Source organism: Stigmatopora argus, chromosome 1 (genome assembly GCF_051989625.1).
Source record: "Stigmatopora argus isolate UIUO_Sarg chromosome 1, RoL_Sarg_1.0, whole genome shotgun sequence".
In the NCBI taxonomy this organism is placed as follows: domain Eukaryota; kingdom Metazoa; phylum Chordata; class Actinopteri; order Syngnathiformes; family Syngnathidae; genus Stigmatopora; species Stigmatopora argus.
The window spans coordinates 8883921-8909752 of NC_135387.1; the positions used below are offsets into that span (position 1 = coordinate 8883921).

Consider the following 25832-nt stretch of genomic DNA (forward strand, 5'->3'; position numbering starts at 1 on the left):
GTCCTGTCGTATTTCTGGCATACGTTTTTATTCGATTTAGTGCTGAAAATGTTCGTTCCCGGTTGTGACAGGCTTGCTTGCTTTGGAGTTGTCCAACCTTTCTTAATGATGTCCAGCTTTTTTTTCTTGAAAAGTCCGTCTTGAAAATCGCTTTGACAGTAAATCTGCAAACAAATCAATTTCTTCTCCTCCTTCAGCCATTGCGGGTTGGAAAAAACTGCTATTAAATCAACACAACAATATATTTGCTTGTGCAGCTCGCTCCAGATACAGTTTGTTAGCTCTAGCTAGTCCACTCTATCACTAGCCAATCATAGTTGGTGAAAGCGATGACGTATCCCCACGCCTGCGAGAAGGCAATGACGTATCCCTACGCCTGCGAGAAGGCAATGACATATCCCTACGCCTGCGAAAAGGCATTGTGGTGTTGCCAACTCGAAATCTGATTGGTTAAAGCAACAGTCTTATCGACGCTTGTTTAATGCAGCAGAGCCTGCAGAACTGATTGTGAAGGCCTTGAGGCAGATTTCTGACCCTGGCACTGGCAACAAATAATGGCTGAAATGTGATTGGTTAAATGCTTCAATATGAAAACACACATCTGGAAGCAGTGCAACCCTTTCCAAGAATCACTTCGTTTCTCCTGCATCCCCTCCAGGTTTTTTTCCTGGCCTCTTCCGCAGCTACAAAGTGAGCGATGGGAGGGCAACGTAGATGTGGAAAGACATAAAACAGGAATTCCAGACACAGGCGGCAGCTACTACAGGCGATAAAACTGGGGAAAGCAGATCTGCCGCAAGCAGCAGAGTGTACTGCGGCACTTGTAATATGGCCACTAGGGGAGAACGCTCCAATGTTGAAGGTAAAATAGTCCCTCCAGCCACGCTTAAGTCAGCAGGGCCTATGCAGGTTGCGTCCACACCAGTAAGTGTATGTAAGCTATGTATAGTTTCCTTGGCGTGATTCCCTCATCCGAGAAGGAAAGCATCATGGATGCTGTGAGATTTGACAATATGAAAGCCAACAAAGTGACCAACCCATTAACGATTCTGAAGATGTCTCCTTTCATTAGAAAAGGTAGTGATTATGAACACTGAGTCGTTTATATTCTTGCAAAGATGCTGTTTTAAAAAGCAATCCAAATTGATCTTTGTCTTTTGAAGGCAAAGTTGGTGACTGGAAGAATCATTTCAAAGTGAACAGTGTGAGCTGCAAATTACAACCCCAGGATTCCATTTTTGCACTGAAGTTAAAGGCTTAAACCCAATGGACAAACCGGTTTATGCTTTCACACTGTTGAAAGCGAGTCAAACAGCACTAGCAAGCTTTTGTAAGCTTCTCTTCTCGTCATCATATTTTCTTGACAGAAATAATTCATTTATGCCTGGCCACCAATTTAGCACTCATCATTTTAAAGCCTAAAATGTATGAGGTGTCCATTGTTGGCTTGAATAGACTCAGGCGTCCCCCACGAGGATAAGCAATATGGAAAATGAATGAAATGAATAATTCATTTAAGTCATGGAAATCGATTTGTTCGTGAGCAGAACCATACGAGCTTGTGAAATATGAAAAAATCAGGTGCAGAAAATATCAATTAAAACTTTTGACAATTTCATTTTTATTGTAATCCAAACAAGAAATTCAGCAAAATGAACCCGATCTAATACTGAATCTCTGCACTGTCACTACACACTGAGACGGGCACATGACTTCATTTCCTGTGGCATGTATTCATTATACAAGGGAAAACACTGAAAACACTTAGAGTTTCTGCTTTGGTCTGGAAGAAAAAAAAAGGTGCAAACAGCAAGAAGGTAAAATCTTAGAAGAAAGCCATTGCAATGTAGACCACAACACAATTCATTGAACTCAAAACATACATCACTTAAATATACTGGCACAACTGGACGTCATCCCCTCTTGGTCTGATACAAAAATAAAGGCAAATTTTTCCTGGAGTAATTTTTTAAATGATAGCAGTCCGATGAATTAAACACGTAACTGTCTTATGTAGGTCTTCTGCTGTAACGTATCAATTTTACTTGCATAATCCGGCTGCTTTACACACACTGAGTATTTTAAATGAAAAATACTTCTTTTTCGTAGAGCAAAATAAGATAAAAAAATATCTTAATATTTTCACAAGGCGTTCATCAATCATTCAATCCTTAACACAACTAGGAAATCCTTGATTTCAAAATAGCATTACGGCACTGTCAGCAAAAAACACTTTCGATTGTCTTTCACAGTGACAAATCCGACTTTCATTTCAAATATTACATTATTCAACATAAAAATACTAGTATTTACATTTTTTTAAAACCTATACAGTAGAATATATGCAAGAAACTTTTATCTTGATTACTAAAATATTTCAGTCTAGCTTTCACGAAAAGTTAAGTGGCGCATTTGTAAGTTCATGCCAGGTTAGACTTTTTTTTGTACTCTCCTGGAAACCTGTGTCAGGTTGAAATTTTATATTCCCAACACCTTGCACCGTGCAATATTTTAGAATTTACCTTGCCTGGACGTGACTTTTTATATTACTTATTTATGTTTTTACTGAGAAACACACACTTTGTGGACTAGCACCGCTAATTTCGTTATAGCTGTTGTATAATGACAATAAAGGCTTTTGATTTTGATTTGATTGATTTATTTTCCAGACTATAAATTGTATCTTTTTCCATAGTTTGGGTTGGTCGGTGACTTATGTTTTATATTAATCACACTGAAATCAGAATCAGATTTTTTCCTCTTTGTGTATTTTTTTAGTTATTGCAACTTGCAATTTATAGTCGGAAAACACTATATTCCTATAAGATGGGGTCACTAGCATTGACATTGGCCATTATTAAAAAAGCGGTTGTTAGCATGTACTTCTTGTTAAAGCACGTGTGAATGCATTTGCTATTTACTACTCCAATATGTCAACAGGTCAAAAACAGAGGGGACAGTGGGAAGGAGACTCGGAGCTTAGGAATGAATGTGTTGTTAAATCACCATGTACAAGATAATAGGCTGAGGGCATACAAACCATTACACAAAACAAAATCATTTATGGCACATCTTTATGTGATAAGAAAAAAATCTATGAAAATTGACTAAAGAAATGAAATCACAAATTTTGATATGCACACGAAACAAAAAACAATAATTGTTGGATTTTTAAGACCAAATTTTGGTCACATTTTTTCATTTACCTCTTAAAATGATGATGCTTAGCAGTTTTCCTAGGCCAATCTAAATCTATAGTTTAATAGGAAGTTTACTGCGATTAAAATTAGCACAAACCCTGTAAGAAACAAACTATACTTTGAACCAAAATGTATTGAGAGTATTGACTCTGTGTTTGCGTTCATAGTTGAACTATGGATTTTCAGACTATTTTTTAATAGAGAAAATGAGTGCCTGCAATTTAGCTTTCATTATTTTAAAGCCAAACATTTCTGAGTTTCGCATATGGACATTGTTATTCTGAGGTTCACATACAGTCAGTCTCCCAATGCTTGCGTGGATTTTATTGCACATTGTAAATAGATGCATGTTTACTTTAATGCAGAATCTATACTGGGAATGTGTGTGTGAATACATGTTTATGTAACTTATGTGCCCTGTAATTGGCTGGCAACCAGTAAGCTTAGACAGGCTCCAGCTGGTAATGCTTTTCTAGCGAGAGCAAGCACTAAAGAATAGCATGCATGGAAGGATGTTTTAAAGTTCAATTCTTTTTCTCTCTATTATCCATCAAATGTTTGACGTGTGTTTGAGGTGTGCAGGCCCATGGTTATCATGTCTAAGATTTACTTCATAAGTCAATAATGTCACTGCTAACACTAGCAGAGTCGTCATGTCGGCTGACTTCCAGGTAACTTCGTGAAGCGACGTTCTTATCGACCCTTCCCTGCCCCTGATCAGAGTCTGGCGTAATGAAGGGTCGCGTGTCATCCACTCCATCCTCCCCCAAATGTCCCATTGATGTTCTGGATGGGTGAAGTGAAACGGGGCAGGACACCGACGAGGGGACGTAGCCGGCGTTGTTCCCAGCCCACCTATGACCTTGGTGGGACGGGGTGGGTGGAGCAGTCACCTGCCGGCTGGGCACACTGCTGAGAACGCTACCCCCAAGGGGCATGGAAGACTCCGTGGGAGCCTCGCTGCTCTCTGAAAACTGAGGGTCACTGTTCCTTCGTAGCCAAGGACCTGCACTGACTCCTGATCCAGGGGAGGGAGATTGTGAAGTTTGGTTAAAAGGATGAAATAAGCTTATGCCTTCAAGCAGGTGTTCTCGGTGCAGAGCCTCGTCAATGCTGCGGGTGAGGTTGATGGGAGATGGGGGACGAAGATCAAACTCACACATTGAGAGAGAAGTGTCCCTTTCCGGATCCACACTTCTGCTGACCGAGCGTTGTGGAGTCAGTCCAAGGGCCTGCAGTCTTAGGAGGGAGCCTGCGGAGCCATCAGATATGGCACCTTCTGCAGAAGGGACCCTGTGGTTGCGTACTCGGTTGCTATCTTTGACACACGGTGGTTGGACCGCTGTTTGATCGTGATTATGGTTCCTAATGAGGCTCTTTGTAATGTCGACTCCAGATCGTTCTTGCCCACCCCAATTGTTGGGTACCTCAGCTTGTCCTCCTCCACCAACACCGTTACTCTCAGACTTTTTGCATGGCTTCCCTGTCAGACTCTGGACTATCTTGGACCAGCAAGTGTGTCTATTAGAGGAATCTCCAGAGTGTCCGGGGGATGGCACATCTGCTGTTCTTCCGTCTGTTGTTCCGCCCTCGTCTCTTCCTCTGCAACACTGAGGCCTCCAGAACACCCACGAAGCCAAGAGCAGGAGGCATAAACCCCAGGCCAGCTCTAAAAGTCTAGCCCAGAAATGAATCAGCCACCAGCCCCAGTTGAAGCTCATCCAGTCTCCTAGAAGTCCATAGAGCCAAAGGGTAGCATGAACATGTAGCCCACAGCACAGTGCTCCTAATACGGCACAGGCTGCCAGAACTTTTCCGAGAATCACTCCTTCTCTCCTGCTCCCTGCCCAAGCCTTTTTCCTGGCCTCTTCGGCACCTCCAATGTGAGCAATGGGTGGGCAACGTATACGGGGAAAGACATAAAAAAGGAATCCCAGACAGAGGCCTAGACCCCAGCACAAGGAGAGGACTTGCAGTGTGACAGGCACTACAGGCGATAAGGCTGGGGAAAGCAGATCTGCCGCCAGCAGCAGAGTGCACTGCAGCACTGCTAATACGGCCACTAGGGGAGGACGCTCCAATGTTGGAGGAAAAACTGTCACTCCAGTCACCCACATGGCCAGCAGGGCCAATGCAGCTTGCGTCCACACCAGTAAGTGTAGCGGCAAGTTGTAAATGGCCGCAACTGCCGATCGAGGCAGGATTTTCCGTGTCCCGTAGGGATCAATCAGAAAGAGACATGCCCTGAGACCCCCGACCAGGAACAACAGCGTATTGGCGAGAACAAGAGCCCCACGATGAGGACAGTTGGAACCGGGAGACAAGATGAGGCCGAGAGCAGAGCCGCCAAACAAAAGCAAAAAAAGGCTTGCTGACCCGTAGACATGGAGCTGCCACGCAAAAGACAGGCTCCTACTCAGGTTGCCCCAGTAGATATGGCTTCCATTAGGGGAGGTCTCAGCTTTGGGTGAGACAGATGGCTTTGAAACTTGATGAGGATCCACTAACAAATTGGAGCGGTTCTTTGTATCCATAGAGCTTGTTTGCACAGCTGGTGCTACAGTTAGAGAAGGCAGGCTCCCTGGAAATGATAAGAACAATAGTTTTGGGATTAATGTTTTGTTTACTTTACACATATAAAATTAATACTAAATATTCCTCAAAATCTGGTTAGGTGTGGGATAAGAATCTACAGACAGACTTTGTGTCTGTCTCCGAAAAGAAAAATACAGTAGACATTTGTGATGTGGTGTTGAAGCCACTAGAGAGGTGTAGTTGACCATCAAAATAATAACCAGGGAGCATCTAGTCCAATGCAGTTATATTCTCTAATTCCACCCTTAATTCAGTTTATCATCCAAAGTCTAAATATGATTTCAAGAAAGAAAACTAGGTAATCAAATAAATCATCTAATTCATGATTATGAGTGTCATGATGTTACCCCACAGAACTGTAATTTCCTATTGGATGAGGTTCAGAGAGTTTTAAAACATTGCAGTGACTGCTGGGATGTAACGGTCAAGTAATTTTCTAGGTCATTAAACTAGAAAAGCAAAATATCAGATACATCTTTGATATTATGATATGGCAATAATGAGCATTAAAACAGTGGACATATTCCAGAGTACAGTACATCGTCTCTGGAAAAGCAGTAATTATGCAGTTTATTAGATTAGATTATATAATTAATGACAAGCTCCACATGTTACGTAATGCCCAAGAACAAAGCAACATTTTACAGGATTATATTGTATATTACATCTTAATCCATCATGTTCAGGCTTTAACACATACCATTTTACTTCTTGAGTGCCTCACTTGGAATTGTACATGACGAACAACTATTTGAGAGACAACCTTTGTTTGATTCCACAGGGCTAATTTCTGAAAATGTCAACATCTAACATATATTTTGAGCTGAATAGTGGCTTGAAACAGTCAAACCTTTGAGGACCTGACACACCCATCAGTGTGATGACTCACTGTTCCCCTCCAAAGTCTTTTTCTTATCTTGTGTCCTCTTCCTACATGAAACACTTGCAAGGCTATTAGGAACACTTCTAAATTGAGGTCAAACTGTTTGACTTCCTTCTTTTAACATAATCCTAACAGGGGTGTGATCTGTACGTTCCACAACGCACAGCTGGCTTTGCTTAACTTTCCTTTACCTTGGATTCTTCCTCTCACCATATGCATCATTACCGGGTATTTTATGTGCACATGGCTATGGAATCAAACAAAATGCGGAATGTCTTCATAGTCAATGCCATTGCTGTTTTGTTCCCTACTCAGCTTACCATGTGTCGCATTTTCCCCTTTTACCTGTCTCTTTCTGAAAACTATGATTACATTTTTCTTGACATCTGCTTTTCATCACAACCTTCATTGTTTGAGTTTCTATACATTATTCCCGACCCATTACGTATGTATTCCCAGAAGTCCCTTTTTCAAGAACCCACTTTCCTCTTTACCAGGGATTCAAGTTATTTTCTTTCCCTTTCATCCCACCCTAGCACTTCCTATTTCTACCTAGTACTTCCATTTATCAACTTTTCACCTGCCAGATGATAGCATATCTTATGGAAAGGGTACATTTGTGGACAGTCTGTAATTACCTGTTGGTTTTGTTTTCACAGTTGCCGTTGCTCTGTTCGGCTCCTGTTCGCTTTTGTTGGGTTTATTTGTTTCTCCTGTAAATGTTTTCTCTCCCATTCCAGTAGTTCTCAGCATACTAGATGCAGTTGTTACTGCAACTTTCTCCGTCACAATCTTTGAAAGAGAAACCTTGCCATTGGTAACCGACTGTCTGGGAGTCAGTGTTTTTTTTCTATTGGAGCCGACTGTGGCGGTGGAAGGTCTGTTTAAAGTCAGTGTGACTTCTGACTCATGCTTTCCGACAGTGGGAGGTGTCAATTCACCTGAGAATTGGGGGAAAAATGCACAACTGTGAAGCGAAAAATACACATGTTAAGGGAAGGGCTAATTAATATCTAGTTCCTTACCTGGCAATACAATGGAAGGTGGTGTGGCCTGTGTTACTATGGGAAACAGCGGAGCTCTCGGTACAGTTGCTGGAGTGTACATTGATAAATTGTGCACATCAGCTATTTTAGTCTGTGCTGGTGGTTGATACTGTGCCATTTTACCTGTAGCGGTTGGCACAGAAGCGAGCACTTTCTCCTTCTCGAGCATCAAGGCTGGGCTACTTGAACCGAGTCCCTGAAGGTCATTTGTCTGTTTAAGTAGACTGCTAGATGTCACCGGTTTGTCACCCGAAGGTGAACTGAGAAAAGATGTTGAGGCTTTTTCCTTTGCCAAAGTGCCACGGGGTGGCGGGCTAGTTGAGTCCATCCCAGGACCGATAACACTCATTTTATTCGTGTTTGTCCTACGCCCCAGTACACGAGAAGAAAAGGTTGACATAGTAGAGGCAGTTGAGTATATTCTGTTCTCTGTCAGCCAATCCTGCGCTGTAACCTCAGCTGGCACAGCACTGTGTCCGCTGACAGGAAGAGAGGAGTCGGTCGCATCTATTTGCTTGAATGGTTTAGAGTCATTAGGAAGATCCAAAGGAGAGATGGAGGGTGGTCCGCCAATTATGACTTGGGCATCACAAGGATAGAGGGAAGAGATGAAGACGCTTACAATAAGGAGTGGCAAGAAAGCCATGGCCTTAGTAGCAAGCAGTACCTCTTGCAGTTACATCATCCTTATACTGGGTTTCTGTCGACAGAAAAAAAAAAGCAATTACAGCATTTTTTGGTGAAAATGTTAAAATTAATTAGCTATTTCAGGATTGTCCATTGTTTTAACAGCAATAGTGTTTGACTGTCCAATATGTTATTGCAGTTTAGACAGTTTAGATTTCTTTTGCAGTTGATGTGATGACAGTAATGTGATATCATTCACATTTTTTGTAAGGCCTCTCTGCACTGCTGCTAAAATGTGGCGATGAAAATCTTTTCTCTATTACAGAAGCGCCAAGCCACTAATTAACTGCTGATGTGAGGATTTAGACTGCTCATCAGCCAGATTTTAGATAGGTCTGCATAGCAATTTTGATCTCCTTGTGGATAGAATCGGTGACTTTGCAAGTGACTGTGCTAACTGTACCATTAAATATTTCCATGTGCTGAATGAAATGGAGATTGCTTGCCGCCATTTACAACTACTAAAAATGCATCCATTTTCTGAACCACTTATCCTCACTAGGAGATGGAGGTGGTACTGGAGAATATCCCAGCTATGTATGGGAACAAGGCGGGGGACACCCTGAATAGGTGGCCAGCCAATCGCAGGGCACAAGGAGAAGGACAACCATTCACACACACACTCATACCTAGGGCCAATTTAGAGTGTTCAACCATCCTACCATGCATGTCTTTGGAATGTGGGAGGAACCAGGAGAAAACCCAAGCAAGCCCGGGTAGAAGATGCAATCTCCTCACAGTGAGGAGCTAGTGGGATCGAACCCATGACCTCAAAACTGTGGGGCCGACACGCTAACCAACGCTAACCACTTCTCACCAGGTTGTCCGTGAATAAACATCAAACTCTGAATCAGTGGTCACCATTGGTAGAAAGAGCAATAGAGAAATGTATTAGAAAAGTGTACATGATAAAAGAAACTTGGGGACAAACAAGGGAATTTTTAAAAGTGAGGAGGAATGAATGCAATATAATTAGGTTTGACGTGTGGTTTGGAATGCCATAGTGATGATTTAAGGACTTGCTGTCGGGCAAGACTCTTTTGTTTTCTTTGGTTTCTGACAACATCGTAATATTATATGAAATTGTACCTAAATTGAAACTCACTAAACAACGCTAACTCTGTACTATTATGAATGTATAATATAAATGTTATGATAAGATAATTATACACCAAATGAAACAATAAGGGTTATGTGAAGGTCAGGTGAGTTAAACTGCTGACTGCGGTTTTACAAGATTGCACATCACTCGCAGCTAGGAAGTTAGGGGGGTGCTGAGGGTGCAGCAGCTTTTAGCCCATAAAAGGAGCATCGTTGGGAGAGTATAAAATAAATGTAAGATGATGTGCAATACAATAACTGAGTGCAAAATATATTACTCCTTATAATCGGCAAACCACTCATAAAATGCCTGGTTCTGCTATACAGTAGTACATCAATGCTTTTTTTTCAGATCAAGTGTACGGAACTAAATAACATCATTTGGACTCATTAGTTTGACGCATTTATTCGATGTCTTTTAATTGACAAATTTTTCAAAGGAGTCAACTATATTGATGCAAAAACACCTAAAGTCTCAGAGATTCCCTAACTTATTTACACAGCAGTTAACAGCTGCCCTTTCCTCTTACGCAAAACTCATTTCAGCCAATTTTAGCAAGTTGCTTATGTAAACCTCCTTTGTTCCCACTGGCCTTTGCCACTATCTGTGACTCACAATAGAAGAAACCCCCTGAGCAGAAGACCATGTGGAGAATTGGGAGCAGAAATCATTGGCAACTGTGAGCGTGTGCGTAAATATGAATGCCTGTGGGGGAACTCATTCTATAGCCAATGATTCACTGAGGCATCATTCACAGCTGTGACGACTTGCTCACTTTGTAACAGCCTGCATTTTTTTATGCTCCTGACCTCATATAATGCGGTGGATTCATGTACATTTGGAACAAGGTCAGCTCAGTCAGTGAGCAGGAATTGGTAGACAGTGGTCTGAAAATTATGATCATAAAATCATCCATGCAGAGAAATACGGTATACGAGGGAAATGACCATGAGTCCAGAAATATAAGTGTTCTCCACAACAATATTCAGTTTATTTTGCTAAAGGCTCCTACTTCCAAGCTCATTGGCTGCTGTCTAGTTTACCACTTGTCTTTTCCTATTTTGATACAGCATATGCCTGCCCCAGATCATGTTGAATTTGGCCAGTGAAGATACAGCTGTGGGCGCCCCGGCGGATGTGTGGTTCACGCATCAGCCTCATAGCTATGGGGTCCTGGATTCGAATGTAGCTTGGTCCACGTGTGTGGAGTTTGTATGTTCTCCGTGGGCCTGCGTGGGTTTTCTCCGGGTACTCCGTTTTCCTCCAACATTCCAAAAAAACATGCATGGTAGGCTGATTGGACTCTATCAAAAGGTGTGCCCTGCGATTGGCTGGCCACCGATTCAGGGTGTCCCCCGCCTCTGGCCCGATGTCAGCTGGGATAGGCTCCAGCTCCCCCCACGACCCTAGTGAGAATAAAGCAGTTCCGAAAACTAGATGAGAAAAAATGGGATGAAATCAAAATAAAAAGAATTCTAAATCTATTTTGCTTAACACTAGGGGTGTAACAATTAATTGATCGACATTGATTAAGCCCAATTGAGTCAAATCAATCAAAATGTTAAACATCAATAAATACCGTCATCTTTTAAATATGCTGTTTTATTTAAACAAAAACAAAATGTTTTGTTCAAATTTCCAAAATGTTTCATAGAAAATTGTGTCAAAAACATCTAAGTTGCTTGGTATTTTTATTGCTTTGGGTGAACTATTGTCCAAAGAATTGATAGTAAATCAGCTAACATTCATTCCTTGTGTTGGTCATTTTCCATTAATTTGGGGAGACTTTCTCCAGAATGTATTTTAATGAGACATTTTTCCTATCCAATTAACCCCAAAAAAGGCCAAGCATTTAATAAGGTGAAGGTAAATTAGCTTTTATACCAAACTTTCTAAATCCAGCTTGACGTAAAACTTTCAAACAGGACTAAAAGGGCCTAGTTCAACTCTCTATAAATTGGTTGTATAAAACGTCCTAGGACTTCAGTCTATACTGTGTTAAACTCTTCCATTTCCATTTGAGTGGGCTTTTCATTCAAGTACACATGGGCAAGCAGCCAAACATAAACAACGTCCCCATTCAGAAAAGGCTCTTAATAAACATGTAACTGTCTTTTTCCAAGCAACTCCAGCAAGCATACGCCTATGTGTATACATGAGTGAGTCTTAAAAGTATTAAAATTCAATAAAAGACAGATGGTGGATCTCTTTGTTTTTTGTTGGGATCAGGTAAGCAGTGTAATGGAACAACTGCGCCATTTGGAAAAGACAGGCCTAGTGGGAAAAAATAAATCCCTAAAGAGGCATATTTCTTGCATTGGCTCAATTTATGGCGGTCGAAGGGGGAGGAAGGCAGTCAGTCTTGGGTATTTTTATCATGGTTGCCCCCGGGGGGGTCAAAGGACACATCATTCTGGTCATTCAAATGCAGAGGGCTGTGCGTGCCGAGGAGATGTCGTCACTTTTTTTTGCACACAATATGGTTTTTATCCAGAAATATATGGAATATAGTGAGGCAATGATACACAGATTACGTGATCACTTACTCAATCCCATGATTTAGTAACACAGCAGGTGCTGATGTATTAATCATCAAAGTATTGATGTCATGTCTACATTAATATGCAGGACAGGAGGGGTCACTGTAGGTATGGTTACATGGAAAAGTACAAACGAGGAGGTGGAATGTGCATGGAAGATTTGGGAGAAATACAACATCTTTCAATGTTTCCAAACATTTCCTTCCATTTAAGCAAGAGTCTATAGAGACATACATATGGTTTTAAAATACTGAATTATTAGATATCATGACACATCATTGCAAATATTGAGTTCAGTCAAAGCCATTGTCATCCATTTGAAAAATTACAATAAGAATCACAGGAATTAATATAATTTGGGCTCAGATTATTGTAATGTCAGGCAAAATTGAAAGAAATACATAGTAGAATGTGTCCTGTTTAATGCATTACGTAATAAACAAATGTAATACTACACCTATCCAACACTCATTATAGCAGTGCCTGTGTCCTAATCATGTACAATGCTAAAAACACTTAGTTTTAAAGGTATTGTGCCTGGCAAAGTCTGATTGGGGAGATCTGAGAATATAGTCAAATGCTAAATACGCCTTCTTAGTAGATTATTTTGATCCTCAATGTTAATCCTTACTATTTTATAGTAGTTTGGCAACCAATTTATTTAGTGCAGTCATTGATTGTGCCAAGACATAAGACAGCAAAAATACTCAAACACTGAAGATGACTGCTCAAAAATTGGCCACAGATTTGGTCCTCTCAAGCAGAAGCATGGGCACGGCAAGTAACCCACGTAGCAGGGAAATGGGAGGGAGTGTATATGCGGTTATCTTGGTATGTGAGGTAGTGGGGGAGGTATGACCGTTAAAAATTCCACACCTTGGAATAACATACGGATTGCCGCCAAAGTATTCTCTTGCTTCTCATATTTATTTTACAGATTCGGTCTTCTAAACACATCTAATAATTCAGTTTACTTGGTGCTCAATAAATTCTGTGAAAATAAACGGGAATGTAAAGATTGCACAGCTTGTTAGCAGAGCTGATACCAAACTGGCCCCAAAACCTCTCGTTGAGCTTGTAGGATAGAAGGTGCAGAATCTGTTACCTCCCACCTACCAAGGTTGCAGTGTAAGGAGATGCTATGCAGAACCAATTGTGGTTTTCTTTTGATCTCCAGCAGAAATGGATGCCCAAATCAAATTTGCTGAGTGCCACAACATCTTTGGTTGCACCCTCATATAAAAGGTCAAGACACACTCTAAAATGCTATTTTTGAATATATTGTCTTTCTGAGACTTAGCAAAAATTAGGGCAAAATACAATCTTTCAAGCACTAAACCCCCTTTTTCTAGTCGTATTGAACTGCTCGTCACTACACTGACAGGAACACTGAAAAAGAAAACTGAGCATGTGTATCCAGTCAAATGTGAATACAGGTGTGCATTAAGTCACAAGAGTCACAAGCTTGTAATTCTAAACACTTATAACTCACCATTACCCATGAAAATGGATTGAAATGCCATAAAAATGATCCAGGGCGGCCCGGTGGCGCGAGTGGTTAGCGAGTTGGCCTCACAGCTCTGGGGTCCTGGGTTCAAATCCAGGTCATATCCATCTGTGTGGAGTTTGCACGTTCTCCTGCATGGGTTTCCTCTGGGTACTCCGGTTTCCTCACACATTCCAAAAACATGCATGGTAGGCTAATTGGACACTCTAAATTGCCCCTAGGTAGGGATGTGTGTGCATGGTTGACCGTCTGCTTGTGCCCTGCGATCGGCTGGGCACCGATTCAGGGTGTCCCCCGCCTCTGGCCTGGAGACAGCTGGGATTGGCTCCAGCACCCCCCGCGACTCTAATGAGGATAAAGCGGGAAAATTAGAAAATGAGTTGAGCACTCTAAATTGTCCCCAAGGTGTGTGTAAGCGGGTGTCCTACACCTGGTGCCCATAGTTGACTACGATAGACTCCAGTCCCCCACCGCGACCCTTGTGAGGATAAGCGTTTCAGATAATGAATGTATCTGACCTTGAATAAAAAAAATCTAATTATATCTTTTGCGTGTGAACTGGGACAACATTCTTAGACATCAGGGCAGTAAAGAAAACCGATTAACATTTTCTCCTTTTTCCCACTTTTGTGGTTGAAACACTACCATAGTCGTCATATCCACACATTCTCTCATAAGCAGACTAAGTATGTTCAGGTGTTCAAATAGTGGCCCCACATTCCTAGTGACACACCACACATGACCATGCTAGACAGCTGCTAAATTATGTGCAACCACTGAATACTGTCAGGGAAAGACAGTACCCACATCAAAAGCCCTCAAGTGTTGGCCTCTAGGAGAGTGAGGCAAATCTCACACTGTTACAGCTGGATGCAGTAAAACGTGTTAAGTGAAGGGTTGTGTGGTCAACATTTGCCATTGAAAAATTAGTGAGACATTTGCATAAAGATTTATTCAAAACTCTTGTACACAGCTGGTAAATGCTCTGAATTGTGTTTACAGTCATACCTCTACTTGTGAAATTAATTGGTTCCAGAACGTTTTTCGTAACTTGAAAATTTCGTAAGTAGACGTGTACTTTATATGTAAATTCTCTAATTCGTTCAACGGTCCCCCCACAACTACAAACTAAATCCTTTAAAATTGGTCAGTCTCCCAATTTTGTATGAAAGAAGTGAGGAAACACAAAAATTAGATTAAAAAAAAAATCGTAACTTGAAAGTTTTGTACCTAGAGGCATTCGTAAGTAGAGGTATGACTGGAATTCTAAGTCAAAAGGGCTCAAACTTTGCTGAAATGCTGATCGTGAATGGTATTTTATTTCTCATCCAATGTTTTGACATTCTAAGATTGTGAGTTCTGGCAAGACAGTCTGGGAGAATATATCGAACTAAACTGCTGTTTTTTAAAAAGGCTCCAAGATAAGCCATCGTAGAAGTACATGTAACTCAATCCAAAATGACAGCATGATTTTACATTTGTCCTCTCACTCACACTCTACTGAAAAGCCAAATTGGCCAGGAGCAAACTGCAGAAGCAAGCTGTAAATCTTTGTTGAGCGGCGTTGGAGGAGAGTTGAAGCTATTTTGTCCTGCCAGTGGATCTGGGTGTGTTGTTATTCTTCTGAATTGAGTTCATCTGGCCAGTTCTGTCTCCTTGACATCCAGTAGCACATTGGCCCAGTTTCCTTCTCCCTCAAGGATATGTTCAAATATTCCTGAGAACTATACATGAATTCTACGCCATGTTGACACAAGACAAAAGTGTGTGCGGATGTGTTGCAACTGCACACAACACAATACATATTGTATACACCTGGTAAGGCGAACAGAGCTAATTTGGTTCCTCCTCAGGAAAAAAGAAACACGGTGTTCATATGAAAACTTGAGAGAGATGTGACAATGACCAAAAGCCCTCATAAGACTCTAAACTAATATTTTTTCTAATTGTTAAATGTTAGTTGAGACTTCTACAACATCCAATCATAGTCTATTTTCCATTTCATTCAAAAGTATGAAAAAAGTAAAAAGAAAATAGTATTCATATCAATGGGCGGCCTGGCGGCTGAATGATTAGCGTGTCGGACTCACAGTGGGGATCCTGGGTTCAAATCCAGGTCGGTCCACCTGTGTGGAGTTTGCATGTTCAACCCGGGCCAGCATGGGTTTTCTCCGGGAACTCCGGTTTCCTCCCACATTCTAAAGACATGCATAGTAGGCTGATTGGACACTCTAAATTGCCCCTAGGTATGAGTGTGGGAGTGAATGGTTGTCTGTCTCCTTGTGCCCTGCGATTGGCTGGCTACCGATTCAGGGTGTCCCCTGCCTCTGACCCGGAGTCAGCTGGGATAGGCCCCAGCACCCCCAATGAGGATAAAGCGGTTCAGAAAATGAGATGAGATTTATATCAAAAGTACAGAATGTCGTAACTACGTATGCGCTGTGCTTGGTTTCACTTCCCTGGGATTGGTAAGCAAGTATATTTAAACAAGTACACACATGACTAATGTGTAAGACAACACCCTTCTTAATCTGATACACTACAATGGGCTAGGAGGAGCAAAAAATTACTGCAGGGTCTATTGTACAAAAACAAAATGGCGTGTACATTCATGCAGTCGTCAGACGTCTACTGCTGTAATCAGCACTGAAACATGCTCATTCACTGCCAGGGGGCGAGCTGGGGGAGACTTTTTGCACCGGTGAATCGTAATATAACGTAAACAAATTTAAATGAACTTGGATTACGATGCAGACACACTCAAAAATAAGTTTAATATAACTTTACAATGAACTTAATTCTAATTTTGTTTTACATTTTTATACCTTCTCCTGGCCGGGTTGGCTGTTTGCCCCGCCTCCACCCTTACTTTCAGTATAGATGGGCTGTTTGCTGTTGTATTCCCTTCAAAATATTCCGAAAATGATGCACACAAATGTCCTCACAATAGGATAATGCACGACCACTTGCCAACGAGAAGTAGTCTTAAATTAGCAATTGCTCCGCCAACGGGAGCTAACAGGCTAAGGGGGGAAAAACACTGAAAAAATGCAACGCTCCGCCCAGTGCTCGAAGATTATCTGTTATACACGAAAGAGATGCGGCAAAAAAGACAGTGCGCTACAATGATAAACAGCCTCTCATGTCTTGGCCACCTGGCTTTCTCGCATCTCGAAATGTTTCTCATATCTAGAGATAATTATTTACTCGAAATTTTACTTGCATCTCGAAATGCTCGTATGGTACCACTGTACATGCAAAGTTGTGATTGACGTAGTAACGGGGGCGTGTGAAAATTGCGTTGCAAGCTTGAAATGACACCTCTTAAACCGCCACTGTATTTAATATTAATATTCATTCATTGTCCGTACTGTTTATCCTCGTAAGGTTTGCTGGAGCCTATTCCAGCAGACTTCGGGTGAAAGGCTTACTACACCCTAGACTGGTCGCCAGTCAGCCATAGGGCACACAGAGCGACAGACACCCATTCACACACCCAATCATACCACCATCAATCCCATGTTTAACCGCACAGATGTCAGCCGACTGAACCCCTACATCAGGGGTGCCCAACTTTGACCCTTGAGGGCCCCTATCCAGTCTGTTTCCATATCTCCCTCCTCAACCACACCTGAATCAAATGATCAACTCATCAGCAAGCTGTCCATAAGCTTGATAACGATCCTGATTATTTGATTCAGGTGGGTTGGTGGAGGGAGACATGATAGACAGACTGGATAGGGGCCCTCGAGGGTCAGAGTTCCCTACACCATTAGGTGGCTTGAGTATTAATATACTAAATATTAATATTAACACAAAGCTGCCTAAAAACATTTCCTCAAGAATGTTATGCTTACATTATTCCAATTTATGGAGGCCCCTCCATCTTACACCATCACCAACACTAAAGAAAGTCATTCACACACGGCAATATATTGCCCACAGTAAACTGAGATTCACTCAAAAAGAGTCAAAGGTAAAATGTTACAACGTGAATAACAGTGAAAAAATTGACATGAACTATACAAACAATACTATTATGGATACGATGCTTCGCCACAGTACTATATCACTGCGTCAAATGACGCCGCACCGCAGTTTTTATTTATTTATTTTTTAAATTTGACGTACCTGCTCGTTGCGCGTGTCCTTTGCAGCACGACCCCGGTTAGGACGTGCTATTTGGGTGGGAAATGTCCATAGTCCATCGATGATATCTAGAAGAAAACGCAACGGGGTGAGCGCTAGATCGGCTCTGTGGTGCTCGGTACGGTGAGCTCATGAGGAGGCTTGACTGGAATCAGCGAGAGGGATACGCCGCCCCCCTCCATCCCCCCCTCCCTCCGACCGCTGCATCTCTCTCCATATGTTCGGTCTTCAAACCCCACCCCCGGGCGGAGGAAATGAGAGGGGCAATCGCGTCGTGACGTCATTCGCCGAAAGCCTCGCGTGCTACCTCGATTTAGATATTTAATTTATTCCGTCCTCGAAACTCAAATTATTCGTTTATTTTCTGAACCGATGATCCCCACGAGGTTCGCGGGGGGTGCTGGAGCCTATCCCAGCTAACTACGGGCAACAGGCGAGAGACACCCAGAATTGGTGGTCAGCCAATCGCAGAGCACAAGGAGACAAGGGACAACCGAAACTCAACTTACTCCTATCAAATCAAGTGAAATGCTACTCACACCTTCAACCATCCTGTTTTGAAAGAGGTTCTGAAACATTTTCCACTGTATGTACTTCAAAGTTAAATACAACTGAATGTTTTCACTTTTTGCATTTAAATACTATTTGGTTGAATTAGAATATGAAATTGGCCTTGGATAATTGTAAAAAAATACTTTAATTCCTACACCCTACAGTGCATTCCCCTTAGAATAAACACTGAAGACCACCTACGGTAGCATTCATACCATTATGTACATGCTCATATAGAGATGAAATACTAATACAAGAGAATGAAAAGAAATGAAAAGGTTCTTAATCATCATCATTGTACATTAGGACAAGTCAAAATTTACAACAGTGTTCACGACTGCCTGATAAGATACAAAAATGTATTTGAAGCCCCCGCACACATTCATACAAATTTATCAGTTCTTTTCCTTTTTGACGCAGTTTCCTTGACTACTGGTAAAGCTAGAAGTAGCCAGAAGGACATCTCAGAATGCTGCATGTGTTTTCAGGTGAAGAGGGTAGCTGATAGTGCTTCACCAGAGGGCAACATGGTAGAATATGAGCCGACTTCCATTTTACTGCATCATCATGCTGCACCTTGGCACTGGTCCTACTTTTCTACCCCCACCTGCCTTGAATTCTGTGGTTGGGACTTGCTAATGCCACCGAGGGAACAAATGCATACAGTACATAATGATAAACAACAACAACGCAGAGATAAGGAACAATAGACCCATTTACCTCCTTTGACATCTTATGCAAAAGCTCAGTTCTTATTTTTCATGATGTCAAAACAATATAATAAAGTTGGCAATTGACTAACAACAACAAAAGATAAATTACCAGCAGGTAATGAGGACAACTGGAAAAATAGATCCGATGTTTGTTTATTTTAAGGATTATAGGGAGAATTTGTCAATGCCTAGAGGTTGTTGTCACAAGACAAGGCACTCACAGCAAATCAATCTTGGGGTCGGTGAAATCAAAAATGTACCTTAAATAAGCCTCAAGACATCAAACTACTCATTAATTTACACTACAATTCAGATCTGAAATGCAGCTTAGTTTAGCAATCTTAAATCTATAGGGAGGAAATGTAAACCACGAAAAACAAATACCCAAGTATTTAAAATACCAGACTTGCAGCAATAAAATATTTATGCTTCATTACCTAGCACCACTCGATTACAAGCTAACAAATATTGTTATTTTTCTTGGGAGTTACAGTATAAAACCGCATTACATTGTAGCTGAGCTGTTTCTACTTTGAAAATCAAAATACAATATTAGAGGCATCTGTTATCATAATGTAGCATTAAATACGATCACAATGATAAACACACCATTAAAAGTGGTAGCTGGTGTTCAAGCATTCTTTTTCATGGTGGCATATGCACAAAGTAGGCAGCCATTGTTGCTACATGTGCGACGCACAGTGTAATCCTAAAATAACCTGTGCGCGATACAGGATTGCCCTAATACCATTAGACTGTAACTGAGCCAGCAAGAAGAGGGTTTTAAACATGGAGTGAGAACTTTTGTGTTTTGAATGTAACGACGAACAAAGATTGGCTTAAGAAACAATATAAAAATATTTGGAACTGTGACCACACTTTAAAACATCTGTATGCGCGCATATGAATGCAAAAGTCACTAAGCCCCGTCAAAAAATATTGTGAATCAATTAAAATATCAACTACTCAATTGGTTAATGTTTAGTTTGACAGTAAACTACTAAAAACATCCCACTTTCATAGTATTTATATTTTATATGTGAAAAAAAATCTCATCAAAAATGACATTTGTTCCCTCCAAAGCCACACATGGTACTGCTAGCTTATGCTCATTCACAATGGAACATGTTTCTACCAACTTTGTCCAGGAATGTGGTGAACATGTTCCACTTGGTCATTATAACTGATCCAGGCGTACAGGTGATGTGAAACTAAACACTAGGCCTTCATCACAAAGCAGCCAGAGACTGAGCCCTATCCAATGCCAGGAAGTAGTTTCCTTTAATCAATAACAGACAATATATTCACACGCCAACTTAGCCACATAACCTTCTCTCTCTCAAGTCTGTGGGTGTGTTGACATCAAAGATTAATCGACCCAATTATGGGCCTCCTTCCACGCAAGGATCGGTTCCAACAGCATTAGGTTCCACTAGTTGGACCAGCTCTGAGGTGAATCCACATTTCTCCATTTTATCCTCCCTTGGCAATGCATTACACACTCCTATGCATCTGTTACTATTCAACCGTAATAACCTTCACTCTTTGTAAAAATAGAGGGTGGATGTGCTTAGACGAGTTAGGGGGAAAAACAGTGGGGTAACAACCTTTCTTTTATTTCAAAATAATGATGCTATTTTTTTAACTAGATGCATAGAAGTGTCTAAATAGTATAATCACTATATATAATTAAGTCAATTGTCACTTTTCATGAAAAATCTCTTGGGGTTGGGATTAAGATTTAGGAACTGTGTTATGGTTAAGACGCTTAATGACATCTGTCACAAGCAGCTTCGGAGTGACCGGGATTTGGTAGTAGCAAGTGAAGCAAGGCTGAAATTCACTACGGATTGAAGAAGTAAATATTCCAACTAATGTGCGACATTTGGACTGTCCTAGTGGACAGCAATTGGACTTCCTAAAAGATTAAGTTTCTTGACCTTCTTTTAAATTCTATTTTAATATGATAATGCAGTGCTATGTTTTGCTAACTTAACCCAAAACAATATTAAAAATTGTGGTGTTTTTATCTCTTCTACCATGGGATCTAAATTCATTCAATAGGTAAAGGACAATTTGCTACGCCGTCTGGTTTTAAAGCAGTCAGATAAAGCAGAAAAGAAACATACATACACACACACACATAGACACACACACATACACACACACACACATACACACACACACACACACACACACACACACACACACACACACACACACACACACACACACACACAATTAAGGGGAAACAAAATCACTTATATAATTTGTATGTTCAGTTGCACCACTTGGCCTTTCCTTTCAAATTCATGTGTCTCCACTGAGTAGTACACATTTGCCAAACCCTCCCTTTTTGTTTCCTTTTTTTTTTTGCTTCTCTCTTGACTCCATTCTCACTCTGGTGCTCCTCTCTCGCCTGACTCTGCCCTACAGCTGGGCCCCAGCCTGTGTTCAGCTTAAACCAAATGGGCATGAACGCTGACTCACATTTTCATTAACACACATGGCTGCACACTTGCATGTAGAAAAAAACACCTACGTTCTTTACGACACACACGTAACCATACCATATGAGAGTACATTCAAAATGCATCTCAATTTGTTCGCTGAGAGGAAAGTAAAACGTTAACTTGAACTCTACGAATATGTTTACATACTACATGTATGTAGCAACGTGTGAATGTATTTGGCACGCAGAGCAAAGCAGTGATAAGAGACAATCCCTGCTGTATAAAGGCCAGCTGATACAGTCAAACGAATGCTAATAAAAATGAGGACACCAACACTGAACCAACCAGAAACACACATCAATGTGGTGCAGAACAATGCCAGTTGACGTGTTTTGGATCCCAACACAAAAGTCATGATGTATTGAAAGCAGAAATACTAACAGAATAGATTCATTCACTCAGTGAAAGAGCTCTGCTTGCGCTTCATGTTTAAAATAGACTGGATAAGGCAAGTGACCCACATGTGACTGACATGCAAGGTAGTAATATTTTCCAGTGCGTCCTGCCATCTAGAGGCCCCTTCTGTGGATTAATGTTTGAGGGCTTTCTTTCTGAGGATGAAGTAAAAGAAGGTGGTAGTATTATAGGTCCTTAAAAACAGTCAGTACAGTGCTCTATTTCACAGCTGGGTTCAAATCCAGGTCGGTCCACCTGTGTGGAGTTTGCATGTTCTCGCCTGTGTGGGATTTCTCTGGGTACTCTGGTTTCCTCCCACATTCCAAAGACATGCATGGTAGGCTGATTGGACACTCTAAATTGCCCCTATGTATGAGTGTGAGCGTGAATGGTTGTTTGTCTCCTTCTGCCCTGCGATTGGCTGGCCACCAATTCAGGGTGTACCCCGCCTCTGGCCCAAAGTCAGCTGGGATAGGCTCCAGCACCCCCCGTGACCCTAGTGAGGATAAAACGGTTCAGAAACTGAGATGAGATAATAGACCTGTATGAACAAATAATTTAATTTGACTTATCATGCGTTAAAGTCACCTGTTTGCATTGATTTTCAACACCACCTACTTATGACAGGGGTGCTGGAGCCTATTTCAGATGACTTTGAGCGAAAGACGGACTCCATCCTTGACTGGTCGCCATTCAGTCGCAGGGCACACAAGAGACAGACAAGTCACACTCAGATCAAGCGGAAATCGAACCACACTGCCCGCATTAAAGTCAGGCAAAAGAACCACTGCAATATCGGGTGACCACTTTCTTTTCCTCCAATAAAATTATAATATCAAACTGTACACAGTAAAAGTATGTTACGCTACCTTCTTCTCCTAAGTAGATGGCTTTTGCTTCTTTTGAGAAGCTGATTTGGCTTTCTTGTTTTTCACTGTAGAATTTTTTACCGTCTTACTACATGATTTTTTACATGTTACCATGCTTTCACTGTCACAGTCTTTCTTTGCCCTTTTCAAATTTGGCGATTCTTTGAGATTTTGGAATTTCTTGAGATCGGCACAGAACAGCACCTAAAGAATGGGGGAAAAACACCTCTGTAGTTAAAATAGATACAATGCGTGGAGCAGGTCAATGACAGATACACTTACAGACTGTGCCCATCCAGCATAAGGACCCCACAGATTCCTGAAGAAATCCCCTGTGAACAAGTGTAATAACAAATTACTGTGAGCTGAACTTGGTGGATATTTCAAAATTTTGTCAGAGAAGTAAAATGACCACAAACCAATGTCTTTGTGAATCTTATCTGTAAGGCTTTTGGATTCATTGGTAGCAGCGTATTTATAGTCCCGCTTGGCAATTTGCCACACGTGGGTGTCAACTGGCACAGCGTCTGCCTTATCCAGTGACATCAGACATACACAATCTGCCACCTGAAGTATCACATATCCAGGGGTCACATGTTAGAAGTTCCTGTTGGACCTTGTTGCCATTTAATCCACTGTACCTTAATGCCCACCCCAGGGAGGGCGCGGAGAGCATCGCGGGCCTCCACATATGGAACGCTACGTAGAGTTTCAAGCCATTCAGGACCGTGCTGGTTTAGAATCTGCTTTGCACTTTGTTGCACGAACCGAGCTCTGTAGCCAAAACCGAGTTCTCTGAGGCATGATTCTACACCGCTGTCTGCAATGCACAACATGCTTGTTTTCTTAGCCATGACACCTCATTAAGTGCACAGGATGTACTGTATCCATTTACTCCACCTGTTTCTTCCGCCCTGGACTCAAAAAAGGCTTAATCAACTAGACTAATACATGTTAACCTTTGTATATTTAATGAGCCCACTTAATTAGTTATTTTGTCCCAAAAGCTCAGAATTAAATCGCATATTTAGACACCAGAATAACAAATGAGACCGAGATATTTCAGTTTTCCATTATGAATTTGGAAAACAATCTGTCAAACTCAATTAAAAAAACGTTATATTTTAAAGACCATAACAAAATCTCACAAACCCATATGAGTAAAGGTGTTATGGTTAGACAAAACGAAGGATGACATTTTTTGTCCGAAATCCCAAATGTTAGCTCTTGTAATATTGGTAAAAAGTAAGAAAAAAAAATCAATGTAATTTTCTGTCAAATAAAGAATGATGAAGAACAATTTAACAAGAAACTTGAAATAAAAAGACTTGATTTACTTTGGGAAAGATTGTTCCATGGGTCTTGAATTTGACCGTTACATAAGTGACAAAAAAACATATAGACATTGTTTTATATGAATTAGTAAATGCTGTACCTGCTAATGCAGACAGAGAAGGAAAGTCGTAGTATGATGTTTCATCCAGCTGGCAGAGAAGGTTACCCCGGGCCTGACACAACCTCTCTACCATGCCTTGGATACGAGAAATGTGGTTATTAGAGGTGCAAATAAAAGAAAAAAGGCATTCAGTTGGGTCCTGGCGGAGCATTCGCACACCTGTTGAAAGAAAATTCAAAGCAGATTGAATACGAGTAATTAGGTGCCGATAGGTGATGCAAGCATCCACTGACCGGTGAAGATGTCAGCAATTCTCTTGAAGTGGGGGTCTTTCTCGCCCCATTTCTTGTACAGAGCGCTCAGATTCACTTCTAGTTGGAAGTAATCTCTCAGGGTGGCTTCATCCTTTATGTCATTCTGGAGGTTTACGTCCCCCTTCACTGATCCTTCACATTTGACCTGTGACTTCTTCTCATTGAGGAAAACACCAGCATTCTCTAGCTTCTGTTCTTTACTCACTTGTTTGTCATTTTTTTTGTATACGTGATACCACAAAGTATCATCTGTCTGAGTCAGTGTCCACACTCTTCCTCCGATCACTCCGGTCCAGTGGTCGTCTGCAGTCTCTCTCCAGCTGGAGGAAAATATAGAATATTTTTTTAAAGGTGGTGTGAAGTAAAATTCAAGGGGAAAAAAATCTGTGTCGGGGCGGCTGAGTGGTTAGCACGTCGGCCTCACAGTGGGGGACCTGGGTTCAAATCCAGGTCGATCCACCTGTGTGGAGTTTGCATGTTCTCCCCGGGCCTGCATGGGTTTTCTCCGGGTATTCCGGTTTCCTCCCACATTCCAAAAACACGCATGGTAGGCTGATTGGACACTAAATTGCCCCTAGGTATGAGTGTGAACGTGAATGGTTGTTTGTCTCCTTGTGCCCTGCGATTGGCCGGCAACCAATTCAGGGTGTCCCCCGCCTCTGGCCCGAAGTCAGCTGGGATATGCTCCAGCACCCCCCGCGAGCCTAGTGAGGATAAAGCGGTTCAGAAAATGAGAGGAGAAATCTGTTTTGACCTACCGGAAAGACTGTCCACACGCCAGAATGAGATCAAGTCGCAGCTCTGATTTGTCACAAGCTAGAGATCTCCACCTGTCTACGCCCTTTGACAGAACTGCATGAGTTGCTATAGCTTTAATCATTTTTTTACATATTTACTGGTGGAAAAAGAAAAATTGCACAGCACCGCTGAAGCTAGTTACACTTTCCCGGCGGAAGCTTGAAGACATCACACCGGAAGTCAACAGTGTCACTGTCAAAAGTTTTGTCAAAATAATGTATATTTCTATATATAATTTCCTTAGGTGGAAATCAACCACCCATTTCTGAGGAGTGAACAATTTGATTCATGGACATTAAGACGCAGAACAGCGTTACAAAGTCACATTGAGTCTATGTCACAGATTACAGATAAAAGGTTGCGAAGACAAAATGGTAATTTGTTTTCGTTTAGAATAAGCAAATGAGCTTGTGCTCCCCCAAAAATATAAATATTTCAAAAATGTCTAGAATTGTTTTCTGACGCAATATTTCTTCGTGTTCGTCTCCCTTTTATGATAAACACGTTATGATTGGCTATGTTATTTTCAGTAGGCGGTCCTCTAGTATACCCATGTATGATTGGATGAAATA

At 41.4% G+C, this 25832-nt stretch overlaps 2 protein-coding genes across 5 annotated transcripts; both read right to left on the reverse strand.

The window, feature by feature from the left end:
• Positions 1 to 1593: 1593 nt before the first annotated feature.
• LOC144064692 (proline-rich transmembrane protein 4) lies at positions 1594 to 17832 on the reverse strand. 2 transcript variants are annotated; one of them, XM_077587528.1, is made up of 5 exons: positions 17692 to 17832; positions 7848 to 8424; positions 7704 to 7772; positions 7317 to 7619; positions 1594 to 5781 (listed from the first exon to the last, which is right to left on the reverse strand). In XM_077587528.1, the coding sequence occupies exons 2-5, from the start codon at positions 8368 to 8370 to the stop codon at positions 3812 to 3814; spliced, it is 2865 nt and encodes a 954-aa protein (XP_077443654.1). In that variant the 5' UTR covers positions 8371 to 8424; positions 17692 to 17832; the 3' UTR covers positions 1594 to 3811. The 2 variants fall into 2 exon arrangements, with proteins under 2 accessions (XP_077443654.1, XP_077443568.1); XM_077587442.1 differs by having other exon boundaries at positions 7704 to 8424.
• Positions 17691 to 25706, reverse strand: ogg1 (8-oxoguanine DNA glycosylase). Of its 3 annotated transcripts, none has more exons than XM_077587729.1 (8): positions 25221 to 25706; positions 24442 to 24782; positions 24188 to 24367; positions 23394 to 23572; positions 23172 to 23319; positions 23035 to 23084; positions 22753 to 22956; positions 17691 to 17777 (listed from the first exon to the last, which is right to left on the reverse strand). In XM_077587729.1, the coding sequence occupies exons 1-7, from the start codon at positions 25340 to 25342 to the stop codon at positions 22762 to 22764; spliced, it is 1215 nt and encodes a 404-aa protein (XP_077443855.1). In that variant the 5' UTR covers positions 25343 to 25706; the 3' UTR covers positions 17691 to 17777; positions 22753 to 22761. The 3 variants fall into 3 exon arrangements, with proteins under 3 accessions (XP_077443855.1, XP_077443938.1, XP_077443771.1); XM_077587812.1 differs by lacking the exon at positions 17691 to 17777 and adding an exon at positions 18388 to 18896; XM_077587645.1 differs by lacking the exon at positions 17691 to 17777 and having other exon boundaries at positions 18388 to 22956.
• Between the last annotated feature and the right edge of the window lie 126 nt (positions 25707 to 25832).